The sequence below is a fragment of the Castanea sativa genome, chromosome 12 (assembly GCF_040712315.1).
Source record: "Castanea sativa cultivar Marrone di Chiusa Pesio chromosome 12, ASM4071231v1".
NCBI lineage: Eukaryota > Viridiplantae > Streptophyta > Magnoliopsida > Fagales > Fagaceae > Castanea > Castanea sativa.
The window spans coordinates 46,791,499-46,811,865 of record NC_134024.1 but is presented as its reverse complement, the minus strand read 5'-3'; the positions used below and the strand labels follow the sequence as shown (position 1 = coordinate 46,811,865).

Genomic DNA, 20,367 nt, shown 5'->3' with positions numbered 1-20,367 from the left:
GACCTTAACAAAATTTGATGTAACTTGTATTTGAAGTTTATCTAATTACTAAAAATTATTACATAAGAATTAAAGTTTAAATTTTGACTAAAAAGAAATTACAACACAACTTATACTGTTATACATACAGTATATATTAGAAAAATTTTGTAAATAAACATAGTATAATAAGTATACTATTTTTTAATGGGTATTCTAAAATTAAAATACCACTTTTACATCATTAGTGTTTAAATGTTCGCATTCGTCATAAGTTTTATACATATATATATATATATATATATATATATATATATATATATATATATATAGAGGTAAATTTTAGAAAAAGTTCAGTTAAAATTTGAAATTAGAATCTAATTATTTTGCGCCATGAGTCTAAATTTATGTAGGGAACATACCATAATTATCTACTAAATTTTTTTAATTTTTGCGCCAAGTGAGTTAATGAGTGCAAAATACTAAGAATGTAATATTAATTAACTATAATTTAAAAAAAAATTTGATCACATATACTCAATACAAATCATCGCACAACAAAGATCACCACACATTCTATTTTAAAAATTAGAAGAAAAAAATAATCATAAGTAGTATTAAATTTAAGTATGAATTTTAATATATATGACTAATTACATTTACTTTACAAAAAATAATTTGACTAATAATTCATATTTTTATGATAGAAATTGTGTTTAATTTTAAATGTATCCATATATATGCACGTGTCACATGTTTTTTTTTTTTTTAAATAATTTGACTAAGCATATATATTTTTTATAATAAAATTTGTGTTTAATTTTAAATGTATCCATGCATTTGCATGGGTTACATGTTAATCTATGTATATAATAATAGGTGAAGATGAGAGAAACTCAAATTAGAATTCAAAATTTGAGTTCCAATTATGCGCCATATGTCCTAAGTTATTTATTCATAAAGAGTTTTATTTTTTAATTTTAGAATCAAATGTCGGACGATAACATAAATATTCATCCAAATGAGTTATTAAGTACAAAAACCAAAGAGTCTAGAATAAATGAATCGTAAAAAAAAAGTGTTTCACAATAATTTTTTTTTAAATGGACAATTTACATTTTATACTAAATAATATTCTTACAAAATTTTTTAAAGAGTTAACAAAATATAAAAATGACTATCAATAGTATTTAAATTATATCTATAGGAATTATATTATAGATCTTATTATATATTTTTAAGTGTATCCATGCATATGCATGGTGTTATAAACTAGTATATATTAATAGGTAAAGCAGAGAGAAAATCCAATTAAGTTTTAAATTTGATTCTAATTGTTGTATAATTTTGGGCCACGTGTCCGATTTAAGCTTTTTATTTTTGTTCTATGTGAGTTAATAAGGTGTAAAAGACGAAGGGTTTAATATAAATAAATCATAAAAAACTCAATAAATAAATAAATAAAATTTGAAAAAAGGAAGAGTAAACTCATGTGTACATCCAAAAGTGACACTACCTTTCGATGTCATATATAGTTTACTTCTAAAATAAATGACTCTTTGGATGTGAGGGAATAGTACAAGTCCTTCAATCCTTGGTTTGTTGCTCACTTGCTATACTATTCGTATTCGGGTTGTCCCCAGTTAATCTCTGTACACTTGCTACAAATAATTATTTGAATAAAATAAGTCATTTTATGCACAATATTTTCCATTTCTTGAAAAGTTTTCCTCCATTGTGAATTTGGACTAGATTTGTGAAATTCAGGCGTTTGGGATTTTGACTTATATATAATATATTTTTGAGGTGTAAATTACAAAAACCTATTTTAAGATTTGGAGAAGTCTTTCCTCCCTCAAACTTAAGGGAAATGACACTCCAATCTCCAATTATTTAAGATTTTGAAGAAGTCAATAAATTAATCATTTTATAATAACAGTAACATAATATTCTAATTTTTGAAAAAATTCCATTTAACCAAACCTAACCATAGTTAGTGAAAGATTTTAAGATTAAATATTATTTTTCTTGTCATCAAACTTAAAAAGAAAAACCCTTTGTGGAGCAAAAAACAAAAAACACAATTCCTATAGCAACTCCTAGTAGATCTACAAGTCATCTACCTCTAGTAATTCTCTCTTTCCCTTTGAAATTCTTACAGTACTACTTCACGAATAATTCACCAATTTTTCAAAATTTAAAATATTCTATTACTAGTATTAACAGAATGATTAATTCATTGATTTCCTTTAAAAAGGGTCAAAGTATCACTTTCCTAAACTACAAGGAAAGTTTTTGTAAGATAACCTTGTTTATAATATTCAGTTTCCAATTTTAGGCTAGACTTTTTTTTTAAAAGTATATTTTATAGACTCAATGTGATTGATAGGAAAATCCAAGAATATTTAGGCCCAAACTTAAAAAGATCAAACAATAAAAGGCGCAATAATACTAAAAGAGCCTAACAAGAAGGCTAGAAATTGATTGGCCCTAATTAAATTGAATTGCCCCGATTTAGACCGTTTTGACTTGGGTCCACTTCACTTGTTCGGTGTCAAGGTAAACAGGGATGACAAAAATTCCCCTTACTTGCATTATATTGCACAGTTTTTCTACGCTCCGAATGTGTGTGTGTGTGTGTCTGTGTGTGTCTGTGTGTGTACTAGGTGCTAACCTGTGCTATGCACGGAAACTTACCTATTTGTGAGGTAGGCTAAAATAATTTTATAAAATTTTAAATTGATTAAAAAACTATACTATTGCATGATTTGCTCTTATATAATTTCAATTTGTGTTACAAATTGATGAAGAAGCCATTGCTTGAACTTGCAATGGTTTACAAAAAATTTGTCAAACAATTTCAGATACTGCAAAAAAATAACTCAAAAATTCAGATATTAAAACTTCTGAAAGGCCAAAAAATATTAAAGAAAAATTTTCAATGTTTGAGTTTGAGTTTAAGTTGGACTAGTCAGAGAAATACAGTTTCACTCTTTATTAAGTTTGGACTAAACAAAAATAATTTTGTTTAAAAAAAATGATTAGTTTGAGTTTAAGTTGGACTTATTAGAGAGATAGAGTTTCACTCCTTGTTAAGTTTGGACTAAACAAAAATAATTTTATTTAAATAAAATGATAATTTTATTTAAATATTGTGCTGACGTGGAAAATTGTGAGAGTTTCAGAGGTTTCGATTTAGAGAGATAGAGTTTCACTTCTTGTTAAGTTTGGATCAAACAAAAATAATTTTGTTTAAAAAATGATGAGTTTGAGTTTAAGTTAGACTTGTTAGAGAAATAGAGTTTCACTCGTTATTAAGTTTGGACTAAACAAAAATAATTTTATTTAAATAAAATGACAATTTTATTTAAATATTGTGTATGATGAGTTTGAGTTTAAGTTAGACTTGTTAGAGAAACAGAGTTTCATTCTTTGTTAAGTTTGGACTAAACAAAAATAATTTTATTTAAATAAAATGACAATTTTATTTAAATATTGTGTATGATGAGTTTGAGTTTAAGTTAGACTTGTTAGAGAAATAAAGTTTCACTCCTTGTTAAGTTTGGACTAAACAAAATTGTCATTTTATTTAAATATTGTGTATGATGAGTTTGAGTTTAAGTTAGACTTGTTAGAGAAATAAAGTTTCACTCCTTGTTAAGTTTGGACTAAACAAAAATAATTTTATTTAAATAAAATTGTCATTTTATTTAAATATTATGCTGACGTGGAAAATTGTTGGAGTTTCAAAGGTTTCGGTTATATAGAGATATATAGATGTGTGTGTGTTTTTTTTGTTTAATAAATATTTAAAATATATATAATTTATTTTTTTATACCTATCCTCTTGTGATAAATTTTTGTACATATTCTGTTGCCATTCTCAAAACATTTTTTTTTTCTTTCTTTTTGCACTCTCATTGTTGTCACTTTCATTTCTCTTTCATATCTATCTCATTAATGTCAAAACCAATTCATTTGGAATGGTAAAGTACCTTCAACCTGCCCCCTTGCCTTCTGACCTGTCTCGCTCCCATCCCAAAGAGATCTTGCTTTGTCCGTTGCCATTCCTAAATTTGTAGATATTTAATTTTCAATTTTAGGCCCCCTTCTTTTTGTTGAAAATACATATTTTTTAGGTTGATTAGAGTACTAGCATTGGAGGGTGTAAACACCTCCTAGTTGCTATTTTACAACCCAAGACACTCAAAACTCACTTCATCTTGGTTGTATACTTAAAAAAGTTTGTAACCTTGCTAAGGTTGCATATATGCATCCTTACTATTCATAGGTTGTAAAGAAAAAAATATTTTAATCTTGTAGTTGTGTGTAAAGAGAAAAAGAGAGTGAGAGGAAAAAGAGAGAGAAGAATACTTTATAATTTTATTAGTTAGTTTATATTATTTTATTGGATTGTATATAAAAATAAGAACTGAGATACTGGATGAGTTGTATAATGAATTGGTAAAATAGTAAATATATAATGTGATGTTTGAGGATGCAAAATATGTTTTTTTCTTTTCGCATCCCCAAATGCTAGTGCTCTTATAATTGATCGCAAAATTCAGATCTGGATTTAATTTTAGAAACTTTAAGTCCAACTTTATATGAAACAATAAGAGGCCAACAACACTAAAAGAGCCCAACAAAAAGGCTCGGAATTGACAGGCCCTGATTGAACATCTATTCAACTCGAGGTCCACTTCACTTGTTCAATGTGAGTCCAATTATTCTCTGTACCACTTTTTGTATTCCACTCTATATTTCATTAATCACTGCTACCAAATACTATATATTGATGACAAAAAAACCTCTCCCTACTTAATTAACTTGTATTATTGTATACGGTTTTTCTTTTTTCTTTTTCATTTGATGATTTTTTTTTCTTTGATCAATTTGTACACTGTTTTCTACATCCTAAATGCATGTGTATATATATGTTTTGGTTTTTATTTTTATTTTTTTGAGAAACGATATATATGTTTTAGTTAAACATATAATTTTAAATTATATATATTATTTTATGATTTATATTTTGTACATATTATATTAATATCTCAAAACACTTGTTTTTTTTTTTTTTTTTTTTTAACACTGTCATGCTTACTTTCATTTCTACCTCATTAATGTCGAAGCCACCTCATTTAGGATGACAAAATACCTCCAATCTACCCTCTGTCACCTGACTAATCTTGCTCTTGCCTCGAAGTGAGGAGGGGCAAGGACAGGGCACCTATAATCCAAACCCCACCTTGTTAATTGCTAAAGTTCTTCTACTACCATAAAAAATATATAATTTTTGCCATAACTTTCCTATACTATGATTACTTGTCATTTTCACATGGACCTATTAATTTTTCTTTACTAATCACAGTTAGCCACATAAGGTAGTGTTAGGAACCCGGTGGTTCCTAATGGGGATGGATGGGAATTATAAGGGAATTGATGGGAATTGTAGGGAAATTGACTTAATTCGAGGTAGTCACCCTCCATAGAGAAATAGAGATTAAGAGAAAGAGAGAGAGAGATGCACTAATGCACTAAGAAGTTGGTTTATTCTTCAATTGATATCTCATATTGGATTACAATTATGTATTTATAGGAGACTAGCTCTAATCTCATTGGCCCACATGGCCTTATCCTATTGTAACTATTATTCCCCATGTGCATTAATAATTCCAACATGTGCTAAATGTGGATACCATTGGTTCTATTATTCCCCATGTGTATTAATAATTCCAACATGTGCTAAATATGATTAACATGCTTAGAATTGTAACTAACTAACTAACTAAATCTCAATACAACAATTATTATTTATATGCTTATAGCATTCCTAACAGGTAGCTGCGGAAAAAATTGTGCATTTTTTGCTATTGCCATCCCCAGGCTAAATAAAGCAAACAAACAAACAGTTCGGTACCAACCGAACACACTTGCTCATCTCCATTGAGGCCAGAATTGCAATTTTTCTTTTTCTATAAAATGAATATTAATTTTACAACTGTTCTCATAGTATGAAATAATATCCCTATTCCCAGCAATGAATCTCTGAGAATAACATCTGTGTTTAAGAACAAACATGACCAGAACGAAAAAGATGGATATAAAACCCAAACATCAACGTTTACAATTATTATTGAAGTCATAGCAACATACAAGACAAATTACACATAATAAAATGCAATAGTGTACTTAAACACATTTATGTGGATCTTGCACAGCATTTTAGACACAAATCATATATGTGATATGTTTAATTACCTAAGGCTCCAGAATGATCTTCCCAAAAATTTTGTTTTCAGCATTCTTTGCCCAAGCATCTTCAGGATTGCTCAACGAGTACTTAGAGTCAATCACTGTCTTCACTTTCCCTTCCTTGACTAACTTGGCAAGAAAATCCATATTCTCAGCCTTGCAACTTAAGATAACTGGAATCAGCTCCTTCTTTGAGAAAGTAAGTTTCTTTAGAGCATAAGCCTTAATGGAACTAGGTGTAGGCTTTATATCAAATATCTTTCCATTTGAAGCCAAATGAGGCTCAAAAGCTGACCAAGAAGTTGGTTCTCCCCAGTGAATCACTATGTCATATTTCTTACTAGATGGGCTTTTTAGAGCTTGCCCATCTGGGGTGGTTTGGTCAACAACCTCATCAGCACCTAAGCTCTTGGCAAGGTCAATGTGTTCAGGTGCACAGGTTGCTGTAACATGTGCATTTCCAAGCTTTGCTAGTTGAATTGCATAGTTACCAACACTTTCTGAGGCATTAGTGATGAGAATGTTTGTGGGCTTTCCGGTTCCATCAAGCTTGAGACCCGCAGAGTCGGTGAGAGCTTGGTGAGCCATCAGACCAGCAGACGGTATGCCTGCACCTTCAGCTGCTGAAACCTCTAATGGCCTAATTATTGTCAAGTTCGCCTTAGCCACAGCAAACTCAGCTAGTCCACCTCCATTCTGTCAATGCATAAAATGCAAAGATGGATGTACTTGAATCAATAACTAAGGTGTGTGTATGGTTTTGGTGAAGCATATAATTATCAAGATAAATGTAAATTCAGCACAATTGGATTTGCTATATGCATGCATATGCAATTTCCTAACATTTCTTATAATCCCTAAAGCTCAGGTAATTTGCTTATAATAGAAAATGATTTATAAATTAAAATCTTTTTTTGTCTTATTTTTAATGTTTCACCTTATGTTTTACCAATTATAATATGTCACATGTCTATTTTTTTTAATTCATTTTAAACTTTGGCATGTAAGCATAATATTTAATACTAAAAGTAGAATATATAATCCTTATCTGACATGTAGTTTTTTTTGTAAAACTTCTAAGGTGTAACATTAACTATTCATTTTTAAGGGTTTCAAAAAAAAAAAAAAAAACCATTCATTTTAAAGGTAACCCTCTTCGTGAGAATTAAAAAAAAAAATTATTTTATTCTATAATTTCCTCTTTTTAATTGGAAACTACACGTGGTGAAGTAGAAGTCATTATTATGAATTTTCCCATACCCTTTCCCTTTATCCCATAAGAACAATCTTAGAAATTAAAAATAAAAACTCTTATCAACAAGAAAAAATTACACACACTTTTATTTTTAAAACTAAAAACGTAACCTTGAATCATATTTTCAGTTTATAAAGTAACACGCTGTGTAAAATAAACAATGCCCATTGACAAAACTAGTGGAACAAGTATGAGGAACGAGGACTTAACAAAAAAACCAGTCATGGCTATGACTTTGTCCCCAGCTTTGACATTTTTGACTCCTGATCCAACGTCAACGACCTCTCCTGCAACATCAGTACCTGTTCCAACAAAGAGTATCTTCAATAATAAATAAATTTTATTTTAAATTTTTTTAATCAACTCATATATATATATATATATATATATATATATATATATATATATATATATATATAATTGAATAATTTTGCAATGCTTCCAGAAAATTTAGAACACGCAATTAACTATAATTGTGATGCCCCAATTTGATTAATTGTGTGATGTATGTGGGTGTGTGATATATGTGGGTGTGTGATAAGTCTCACATCGGGTATTTACTGAGTTAAACTGGGCTTTATTAACAACTACAAGGAGCCTCAATTGTGACTAGTTCTTTTGAGGTATAACGCAGATGTGGCAAGTGCTTTTCCTTGGGTTGTTACAATATGGTATCAGAGCCGATCTAGTAACCCCATGTGGGCTTAGAGACATTACCCCACAAAGTGGGCCCTAACGAGAACGTTAGGAATTTAAGTGGGGGAGATTGTGATGCCCCAATTTGATTTAAGTGAGGGAGATTATGATGCCACAATTTGATTGATTATGTAATGTGTGTGGGTGTGTGATGAGTCCCACATAAGGTATTTACTAGGTAGATCTGAGATTTATTAACAACTACGAGAAGCCTCAATTGTGACTAGTTCTTTTGAGATATAGCGCAGATGTAGCTAGCGCTTTTCCTTGGGTCGTTACATATGGTATCAGAGCCGGCTCGGTAACCTTGTGTAGGCTCGAAGACACTACTCCACAAAGTGGGCCCTAACGAGGACATTAGGGATTTAAGTGAGGGAGATTGTAATGCCCCAATTTGATTGATTGTGTGATGTGTGTGAATGTATAATAAGTCCCACATTGGGTATTTAGTGCAGATGTGGTTTTTCCTTGGATCGTTTCAATCATAAAACTTGGACATTCAATTGAATAAATTTAATACACAAGAAAAAAACTCATTTTTTTAGGGTAATACTCCTAATTAGTATTTGATGGTTATAAGTAAGTCACATAAATTACCATTTATCCAAAACTTAAACATTTTGGAAAGTAGAAAACTTATAATCATGTAAATATTATTCTAGCATTTTCTTCACATGTGAGTTCAAGATTTCCCTTCAATGAGCGGGTCAAAATACAAAATGGCGTGTTTTGATATATATAAAATTATGCTTGCCCAATGTGTGGCTAACGGGCCAATTGTGCAATTGGGCTCACAATTTACTTATTATTGGGGTATATGGATTTCCTATAGTGGGTAGTCCCTCAAGATTGGTTAGGACCCACGAAGATAAGTAGATTCTCTAGCCGAACAGCCCTCCTCCTCAGTTTCCTTCCTTATTCTTCCTTTATTCTCTGGCTTTTTCCCTTTTTCTTCCCAAACCAACCAATCCCCTTTCCCTATACTTTCTTCTTATTTATAGACTTTCCATAGTGGGTCAATAATGAGTTCTTTCTAACAATACTCATGTGGGTGGGACCCATTTTGATTATTCTTGACAGGAATGGATCCCACTTTGGGAACAACAGTTTGGATATTAGGAATGGACCCCACTTGAAGTAATTTGAACTCGAATAATAATGGTTGATTAAATTCACCACAACCTAACAGTTTAATCCTTGGAGCTTTGAGATACATAGTAAAATCTAGGTAAAGGAATAAAAAAAAATACTGTAAAAAAATACCAGGTATTTGAGGTAATACACGAGGAAGCAGAGGCTTCAAACCGCCCTGCTGAATCACCCAATCAATAGGACTAATACTGGCTGCTTCCACTTTAATCAAAACCTCATCTTCTTTTGGAGTGGGAACTGGGACTTCAACATACTGCACCAGCAATTAAATAATTAGTAAATTGCAATAAAATTAGATTTTTGTACATTTTTAAGTTTATTTTGATGGACTCATACCCCCAAAAAAAAAAAAAAAAAATTCCCTCCCTTTTCTTCCGTATTTTAAACTTACTAAACTGCACTAATTAATATAGCTTATTATGTAAAGCTTTTTTGCTCTTGAAAAAAGATGAACAAAATGAAAGTGACAAGCTCAAAGATACAATGTTTCATCAACTCTGCCTTGAAACATTGACTAGTTCTTTAGTTCAAACTTCAAAATCTTAACCTTAATCAGTCTTCCTCTTTATCCTTTCTCAAAATTTCAACACGAAGCAGATATAGAAAATGGCTATCCATTTTCAAAAGTGATCTTCAACTTCGACTATAACGTCGAAACATTGCATGTCTTTACTTGAAAATAAGATGAACCATGAAACAAGTAACCAACAAACTGGCAAAGTATTAAACCTCCCGTGTGATCAAAAAAGAGAAATTTAAGTGTGTGCACATGGGTATGCACGTTTCCAGCTACTCAATGAATGAATATGGTGACAAGGAAAGAAAAAGTCAAATCCTCCAAACTGGGTGACAATAAAAACTGAAAACCTGATAAATGTTTTTATCATAAAATTAATCCTTTTAAACTGTTTACGATGAAATGATGAATTTACTTACTTAATCTAACACTCTTCGTTCATATATGTGAGTTTAAACTATCCTTATTAATTGGGACCCAAAATATGGTTAATTTTTAAAATGAATGTAAGGTAGAGATAGAATTTGAACTAAAGACTTCTTTTTTCGACATCATAATAAATTACTAATTATCTTAAAAGTTTACGACATATGAAATGATAAAGTTAATCATTTAGTATGCTTTTGACGTCAAATTAAAAAGCCAGTTTTTTTTTTTCTAAAAAAAAGCTAGCTTATTTTTGCTACTATTTATTAGCTCCACTGTACTTTTTAGTACTATTCATGAATCCAACTGTACTATTTCAGCTAACTTTTACCTTTATCTACAGTACTTTTAGCAAAAAAATTTCAGTTTTAGCAAAATAAGCAGATTCCAAACAGACCCTTAATCAAACACTCTTTCCCTCGACTAATTACATTCTTTTTCTGAAAAAAAAAAAAAAAAAAAACCACAAACTAACCCTTGCATCACTGAAAGTTCTTTGTCAGCCATCACAAGAAATTAACATAAAAGTTTTCAAACTGTGAATTTGAAAGAACCTCATAAACAAAACTTATAAATAAGAGAGAGAGAGAGAGAGAGAGAGAGAGAGAGAAGGGAAACAGAAAAGAAAAGAAAAGAAATCTAAGTGAACTAATGAAAAATAATTTACTTTCTTCATATGAAAAACGAATGAATTACTTATAGAACATGAAAATTAAAGAAGGGGATATGGAAGTAACCTTCAAATCACTGGGTCCTCCACCACAATTAGTGTAATGAACTGCATGCATAAGCTTGCCTGCCATACTCTCTCAGTTTACAGAAGGAAAGCTTAATGAGTTTTTGTGTGTGTGAGGTAGGACAAGAAGAGGACAAGATAATAGAACTTCGTGTAAAAATGCTGATAGCAAAGTTGAGAAAACTAGGATTATTGGATTTTCTTATATAACAACACCACGCCATTGACTTTAGACTAAGTAGTGTGCAAAAAATTAATCAACCTTTCTCTGTCCACCAATAGATGCTCTAAAGGCATTAATTTTAAGAGTACTGTTAAAAACATTTTATTGGAAAAAAAATTAAATATTTTGACAACTTTTTATATTTCTCGTAAAAATAGTGTTAAAATTTTTCAAAAATAGTTTATTAATAATTACCACAAGGACACCCGTTAATGGAACTATTTTATAAAATTACTACTTTTCCTTTTCACCATTCACAATCAATCACTTTAACAAGTTTGGATGGAGTGAAAAAATTGGGAAATCTGTAGTACTATTGATATCAAATAGCTGTTAATTTAATCCCTCTTTGTCTCTCTTTTAATGTTTTATTAAATTGCTTAATCGGCTAGCATATGCAACCATACTGGCAGTGATCCAAAGGGCCACTAGAGGACATGATCTTCAATGATAATCTGTGGGGTCAGCCCTTGTAACTTTAGAAAGTAATGAAAATTATAAATTATTTCACTATTCAGCTTATTTTTGGTATTATTCATGAGCCTCACTATACTATTTCCACTAATTTTTACCTTTATCTACAGTACTTTTAGTAATAAGTTTTTAGTTTCAGCAAAATAAACGGTATCCAAACAGACCCTAAGCAATCAAGTTGTGTGTTTAGAAAAATAAAATTAGGTAGGTCTACCAGTCATTTTAGATTTGGATAGAAATGGATTGTTCAACAAGTGATTTTTAGATCACATACTAATTCACAACTCTGATGTGGTAGACTATGAGTGGTTGTTTATTACTTATATATGAACCCACAATATTTTATCCACCACTTACACTCTGTCACATCATGTTTGTGATAAACAAGTTGTGAAATAGTTTGTAATACTTGAATAATTGGTTTGGTTTCAGTTGATCTCTCTGAGCTCAAATGGGATAACATATTTTTCTTTTATAAAATGATGAACTGGCATGGTTTTACAATTTTGGTATTCATTTTTTATGCGGAGGAGATTGTCTAACCTGATTTATTGACTAGAAGGTTTGGTTTGGACTTAGCCCACTGTGCATAAACAACCCACCTAATTTGAACACAAGAACAATACATGACTATCCCTGATACACTAGTGATTAGAGGAACATCAAAGTTATGATCCAACAACTAATGGTTTGTTTGGATTGAAAGGGAGGGAGAGAGAGTACAGTAGAGTACATAGAGTAGATTTGACTAAAATTAGCCTATTTTCAGCCTACTCTACTCCCTCCGCTCTCCCTCCATCCAAATAGGCCCTAAGTAAGGTTGTGGTACTACTATTAGCATAAAAGTCAGACAATTAAAACACATGCTACATTCACATGAAACAATACACAAAAGTCAAGATCCTTGCCCATGACTAGAGTATGCCAAAATCAATGCCCATTAAAGAGTAACATGTGCGATCGTCAAGTTTTATAAATTTACAGTTTTTCCCTATTCTAAAAGAGAGGTTTTCCTTTAATAAGGTCACTAACGAAAGCATCAGTAGCCTTCAAAATTACACATCAGTGTCAGCAAGGTTCACTTTCTCATGTCTTGTATGTACTCCACCATTAGGTGTCTATTTCCAGGCTAGCCATTTACGTGACCACTTATTCATCAATTGGCACTAAGTCACCATCACTTCCCAAGAGTGAAAGCTCACATGGCTTAGACCACCCAATAAAGGGTGTCAAACACAAAAACACCCTTGGTTCTACACAAGCAAGGGATTTACTTCCATGTGAGATGATGGCTACATATATTTTATACATGGTATTCTGGTCATGGCTGGTTTGATATAGTTTGAGACCTAAAGTAGTAAATTTAAGTGATCCTTTTATAATGAAATATCAATTAAATAAATTTATTTAATATTAACCAAAATAAGGTTAATTAGATAAATTGAATTCATAACTTGATGAATTAATTAACCAAACCAAGATAAATTTCATATAGAGAATTATATATATATATATATATATATATATATCATAGTTCAAGCATAAAACTTTTCAAACAAGCTATTCAAAGAGGGATAGAGATTCCTCAGAATGTAGCCAATTTACCATGTCGAATATCAATTTATAAAAATTAAAATTTCAAGTAATTCGAAAAAATTAATTATCATTGATGATTCGACATATTCACAAAATTTTATTTTTCAAATAGTTCAAGTTTCAATTGGTCTAATATTTTAGAACTTCTATAATAAGAGGGAAATTTTTGAATAACCATTTAAAAAACCAATAATTATTATAAAATTTAGATCTTTCTATAATAAGGGATAAGATCTTCTCATAAAGGGGTGGGGGCTTTTAATAAAAGGGCCTAGGGCCTAGTAGCCACTAGGATGTCACTTAGCCGCAAGAAAATTTTGGGTCATTAAAGAAGCCTCATTATAAGGTTGAATCACATTATTATACTGCAGCCACGTGTCACTTGACCATAAAATACCCTCTGCAACTACCAATCACGTTCTCCTATAATGTTTTGCGCAACTTGAAATCTTATACCCATGCTTTATTGATTGAATATAAAATGATCTTTTTTTTTTGTGTTAAAAATGATCTAATATTTGTTACAAAAGAGTATAGGTAGATGGCTAACTTTTAATCAATAACAATTAAATGTAGAATCGTTGTATTTGGTCTGATAATAAAGAATTATTATCAAAAGTGAACGTTACATATTGTAACTCTCTAAAAAAAGAGAGAGAGAGACTTGTAATAATTGTTCTATTTTATGAGAAGAATCAGAGTTCAAATATTCTCTCTTTTATCGTGGTTATTAATGAATTTTTTTTAAAAATAAATAAAAATTATAAAGAAATTTGATTCTTAAAAATAATTCTGCAATTAATAAATATATATATATATATATATATATCAGAAAAAATATAAATTAGGATATTTAAAAAAAGTTAAAGTGCCCAACTCATAATGCAAGTTTGTAGAAAAATTAAAAAGAAAATAAGAATAAAAGAAAATAATTTTTTTAAAAAAAAAGATGAAAATTTCTAAATTGAAGATAAAAAAAATTACATTTCAAAAGTGTTTAGAGTTAAAAAAAATTTTATTTAACAATTTATTATTATTATTATTTTTTAAAAAATGAGTTTATTAATAATAAAATTTAAAAATAACACTATAATAAACTACATAATTTGATATTGCTTCCAAGTTAAATTCTAATTTTTTAAATTCTTAAATGGTTACTGATGGGGATCAACTAAGTATAGCCCGAAGTATTGCAGCCTACTAATTTTTGTGAATCATCAGTTACTAAATGAGTTAAATTTTTTATAATTTAATCATTCATTACCTTAACAAAATTCGACGTAAATTGTATTTGAAGTTTATCTAATTACTAAAAATGATTACATAAGAATTAAAGTTAAGCTTTTGACTAAAAAGAAATTACAACACGACTGTTCCATTGAGGCTAGAATTGCAAATTTTCTTTTTCTATAAAATGAATATTAATTTTACAACTGTTCTCATAGTTTGAAATAATATCCCCATTCCCAGCAATGAATCTCTGAGAATAACATCTACGTTTAAGAACAAACATGACCAGAATGAAAAGATGGATATAAAACCCAAACATCAACGTTTACAATTAATATTGAAGTCATAGCAACATACAAGACAAATTACACATAATAAAATGCAAGAGTGTACTTAAACACATTTATGTGGCTCTTGCACAACATTTTAGACACAAATTTTCAGCAACTCATCGAGGCATATATCATATATGTGATATGTTTAATTACCTAAGGCTCCAGAATGATCTTCCCAAAATTTTTGTTTTCAGCATTCTTTGCCCAAGCTTCTTCAGGATTGCTCAACGAGTACTTAAGAGTCAATCACTATCTTCACCTTCCCTTCCTTGGCTAACTTGACAAGAAAATCCATATTCTCAGCCTTGCAACTTAAGAGAACTAGAATTAGTTGCTTCTTTGAGAAAGTTTCTTTAGAGCATAAGCCTTAATGGAATCAAGTGTAGGCTTTACATCAAATATCTTTCCATTTGAAGCCAAATGAGGCTCAAAAGTTGACCAAGAAGTTGGTTCTCCACAGTGAATCACTATGTCATATTTCTTACCAGATGGGCTTTTCAGAGCTTGCCCATCTAGGGTGGTTTGGTCAACAACCTCATCAGCACCTAAGCTCTTGGCAAGGTCAATGTGTTCAGGTGCACAGGTTGCTGTAACATGTGCATTTCCAAGCTTTGCTAGTTGAATTGCGTTGATACCAACAATTTCTGAGGCATTAGTGATGAGAATGTTTGTGGGCTCTCCGGTTCTATCAAGCTTGAGACCCGCAGAGTCGGTGAGTGCTTGGTGAGCCATTAGACCAGAAGACGGTATGCCTGCACCTTCAGCTGCTGAAACTTCTAATGGCCTAATTACTGTCAAGTTCGCCTTAGCCACAACAAACTCAGCTAGTCCACCTCCATTTTGTCAATGTATAAATTAAATGCAAAGATGGATGTACTTGAATCAATACCTAAGGTGTGTGTATGGTGCTGGTGAAGCATATAATCATCAAGATAAATGTAAATTCAGCACAATTGGATTTGGCATATGCATGCATATGCAATTTCTCAACATTTCATATAATCTCTAAAGCTCAGATAGTTCACCCATAACCGAAAATGATGTATAAATTAAAGTCTTCTGTCTTATTTTTAGTATTTCACTTTATGTTCTATCAATTATAATATGTCACGTGTCATTTTTTATTTATTTAATTCATTTTAAACTTTGGTTATATTACAAAGAAAGAAAGTAAAAAACATGTCATGACAGGTTCGGGTTGGTATGTAAAGCATAATATTTAATATTAGAAGTAGAATATAGAATCTTTAGACAAGTAGTTTTTTTGTAAAACTTCTAAGTTGTAACATTAACTATTCATTTTAAAGGTAACCCTCTTCATGAGAATTTTTTTAAAATTATTCTATTCTATAATTTCCTCTTTTTAATTGGAAACTACATGTGGTGAAGTAGAGGCCATTATTATCAATTTTCCCACACCCTTTCCCTTTAGCCCATAAGAACAATCTTAGAAATTAAAAATAAAATCTCTTATCAACAAGAAAACTTCTTGCACATAATGCACACTTTTATTTTTAAAATTGAAAAATTAACTTAAAGTCACATTTTCAGTTTATAATTAAAGTAACACACTGCGTGAAATAAACAATACCCGTTAACAAAATTAGTGAACAAGTACGAGGACTTAACAGCAAAACCAAGCATAGCTATGACTTTGTCACCAGGTTTGACATTTTTGACTCCTGATCCAACGTCTACGACCTCACCTGCAACATCATTACCTGTTCCAACAAAGAATATTTTCAATAATAAAAAAAATTAATAAATAAATAATAATTTTTTTTAAGACAAAAAAGCGTTTGAATCAAGTTATATATATAATTGAATAATTTTGCAATGCTTCCACAAAATTTAGAACACACAATTAACTATCATGAAACTTGGACATTCAATTGATCAATAAATTTAATATACAAGAAATTACTCATTTTTTAGGGTAATACTACTACTCAGTGGAAAATTATTAGGTACTCCCGAAGTACAATAAATACATACTCCCTCCTCTCACATGAATGGTGGGTCTTACCATGAATTTAATTAGTGGGAACCACCATTTATATGAGAGGACGGTAATACTATTAATCAGTGGAAAATTATTAGGTACTCCCGGAGTACCATTAATGCGTACTCTCTCCTCTCACATAAATAGTGGGTCTTACAATAAATGGTGGGTCTTACAAGAAAATTATGGCACTTCGGGAATACACAATAATTTTCCCTAACCAGTATTTGATGGCCACAAGTACGTCAAATAAATTACCATTTATCCAAAACTTAAACATTTTGGAAAGTAGAAAACTTATAATTATGTATATATTATTCTAGCATTTTCTTCATATGTGAGTTCAAGATTTCTCCTCAATGAGCGGGTCGAAATACATAATGGCCTGTTTCACCTAACAAACTTGAGTCAATAAGAAGTGAGAGCAAAATTGTGTAATTATTTATTCTAACAAAGCTAGTGTTAGAATTCAACATAACAACACAAACTAAAATTTTGAATTGAGAGAAAATTTGAATCTATAGACGTAAACAATAATGGTGGGTCTTACAATAAATGGTGGGTCTTACAAGAAAATTGTGGTATTCCGGGAGAACACAATAATTTTCCCTAATCAGTATTTGATGGTCACAAGTATGTCAAATAAATTACCATTTATCCAAAACTTAAACATTTTGGAAAGTAGAAAACTTATAATTATGTATATATTATTCTAGCATTTTCTTCATATGTGAGTTCAAGATTTCTCTTCAATGAGCGGGTCGAAATACATAATGGCCTGTTTCACCTAACAAACTTGAGTCAATAAGAAGTGAGAGCAAAATTGTGTAATTATTTATTCTAACAAAGTTAGTGTTAGAATTCAACATAACAACACAAACTAAAATTTTGAATTAAGAGAAAATTTGAATCTATAGACGTAAACACATCACCTATTATTATGATAATGGTTAAATGGTTATATTTTTATTTTCATTTTTTTCCTACTTGTTTAAACTTTTAAAACAAATTTTAATATATTATTATGGTATCAGAGGAGGTAATTTGAATTCAAATAATAACGGTTGATGAAATTCACAACAACCTAACAGCTTAATCCTTTGATCTGTGAGATACATGGTAAAATCTAGGTAAAGGAATAAAAAAAATAAAAAATACCAGGTATTTGAGGTAATTTATGAGGAAACATAGGCTTCAAACCGCCCTGCTGAATCACCCAATCAGCAGGACTAAGACTGGCTGCTTCCACTTTAATCAAAACCTCATCTTTTTTTGGAGTGGGAACTGGGACTTCAACATACTGCGCCAGCAATTAAATAATTAGCAAATTAATTGCAATAAAAGTTAGATTTTTTTACATTTTTAAGTTTATTTTGATAGACTCATACCCCAAAAACAAAAAATTTAAAAAAATATTTCCCTCCCTTTTCTTCCATATTTTAAACAATTAACCAATAGTAAATCAAGGGTAATTATTTTGATAATACTTCGAGAGTACTATAAATACATACTCATTCCTTTCATATAACAATGGGTCCTATTAATTAAATTTACAATGGGGCTCACAATTCATGTGAAAGGAAGGAATATGCATTTATGATACTCCCTGAATATTCAATAATTTTCCATAAATCGGCGGAGCCAAAACTTACAAAAATGCACTAATTAATATAGCTTATTATGTAAAGCTTTATTGCTCTTGATGAAAAAAGATTAGCAAAATGAAAGTGGCAAGCTCAAAGATACAATGTTTCATCAACTCAGCCTTGAAACATTGACTAGATCTTTAGTTCAAAAGCTTAAGCTTAATCAGTCTTCCACTTTATCCTTTCACAAAATTTCAATATGAAGCAGATATAGAAAATGGCTATCCATTTTCAAAAGTGATCTTTAACTTCAACTATATCGTCGTCTTTACTTGAAATTAAGATGAACCATGAAACAAGTAACCAACAAACTAGAAAAGTTTCCAAACCTCCCTTGTGATCAAAAAAGAGAAATTTAAGTGTGTGCACATGAGTATGCACGTTTCCAGCTACTCTATGAATGAATATGGTGACAAGGAAAAAAAAAAAAAAAAGAAAGTCAAATCCTCCAAACTGGGTGACAATATAAACTGAACCTGAGAAACGTATTTACCAACTGTTATGATGAAATGATGAATTTAATTATTTAGTGTCTATTTGGTAAAGATTATTTTTGCCAACTTATTTTACTATTTATTTTATTTTTGCTATTATTTATGGGTCCCACTGCATTTTTTGGTATTATTCATGAGTCCCACTATATTATTTTAGCTAATTTTTACATTTATCTATAATACTTTCAGTAAAAAGTTTTTAATTTCAGCAAAATAAGCGGATCCAAAATTGACTCTTAATCTAACACTCTTCATTCATATATGTGAATTTAAACAATCCTTATTAATTGAGACCCAATATGTGGTTATTTTTAAAATGAATGTAAGGTGGAGAATGAGTTTGAATTGAGAACCTCTTTCTATGACACCATAATAAATTACTACTTGTTCAAAAAGTTTACATTATAAAAAATTGATGAAGTTAATCTAATCTAACACTTTTACCTCCATTACATTCTTTTTTTGGAAAAAAAAAAAAAGAAAAAAAAAAAGAAGAAGCACAAACTAACCCTTGCATCACTGAAAGTTCTTTGTCAGCCATTACAAGACATTAACATAAAAATTTTCTAACTGTGAATTTGATAGAACCTCATAAACAAAACTTATAAATAAGAGAGAGAGAGAGAGAAGGAAAATTAAAGAATTGGATATGGAAGTAACCTTCAAATCACTGGGTCCTCCACCACAATTAGTGTAATGAACTGCGTGCATAAGCTTCCCTGCCATACTCTCTCAGTTCTCAGAAGGAAAGCTTAACGAGAGTTTGTGTGTGTGTGTGTATGTGTGAGGCAGGACAAGAAGAGGACTAGATAATGGAGGTTCTCTATTCAAAATTTTTGGGGTGGCTTTATAGTAGAGCGAGAATTTCGTGTAAAAATGGTAATAGTAAAATTGAGTAAACTAGGATTATTGGATTTTCTTATATAACAACACCACGCCATTGAATTTGGAATGAGTAGTGTGCAAAAAATGTAATATTATCTCTATTCAAAATTATTTCACTATTTAGCTTATTTTTGGTATTATTCATGAGCCCCACTGTACTATTTTTACTAACTTTTACCTTTATCTACAGTACTTTCAGCAATAAGTTTTTAGTTTCAGCAAAATAAGCGATATCCAAATAGACCCTAAGCAATCAAGTTGTGTGTTTAGAAAAATAAAATTAGGTAGGTCTACCGGTCATTTTAGATTTGGATAGAAAAGGGATTGTTCAACAAGTGATTTTTGGATCACATACTAATTCACAACTCTGATGTGGTAGACTATGAGTGGTTGTTTATTACATATATATGAATCCACAATATTTTATCCACCACTTACACTCTGTCACATCATGTTTGTGATA

The 20,367-nt window shown here is 30.3% G+C and overlaps 1 protein-coding gene and 1 pseudogene across 1 annotated transcript; both read right to left on the bottom strand.

Moving 5' to 3' along the window:
- Positions 1 to 6,086: 6,086 nt before the first annotated feature.
- Positions 6,087 to 11,206, bottom strand: LOC142618391 (chloroplast envelope quinone oxidoreductase homolog). Its single transcript, XM_075791313.1, has 4 exons — positions 11,021 to 11,206; positions 9,452 to 9,593; positions 7,703 to 7,794; positions 6,087 to 6,933 (listed from the first exon to the last, which is right to left on the bottom strand). Exons 1-4 carry the CDS (start codon positions 11,084 to 11,086, stop codon positions 6,244 to 6,246), a joined length of 990 nt encoding a protein of 329 aa, XP_075647428.1. The 5' UTR covers positions 11,087 to 11,206; the 3' UTR covers positions 6,087 to 6,243.
- A 3,494-nt stretch (positions 11,207 to 14,700) lies between these two features.
- Positions 14,701 to 19,822, bottom strand: LOC142618392 (chloroplast envelope quinone oxidoreductase homolog; annotated as a pseudogene).
- Positions 19,823 to 20,367: the final 545 nt, after the last annotated feature.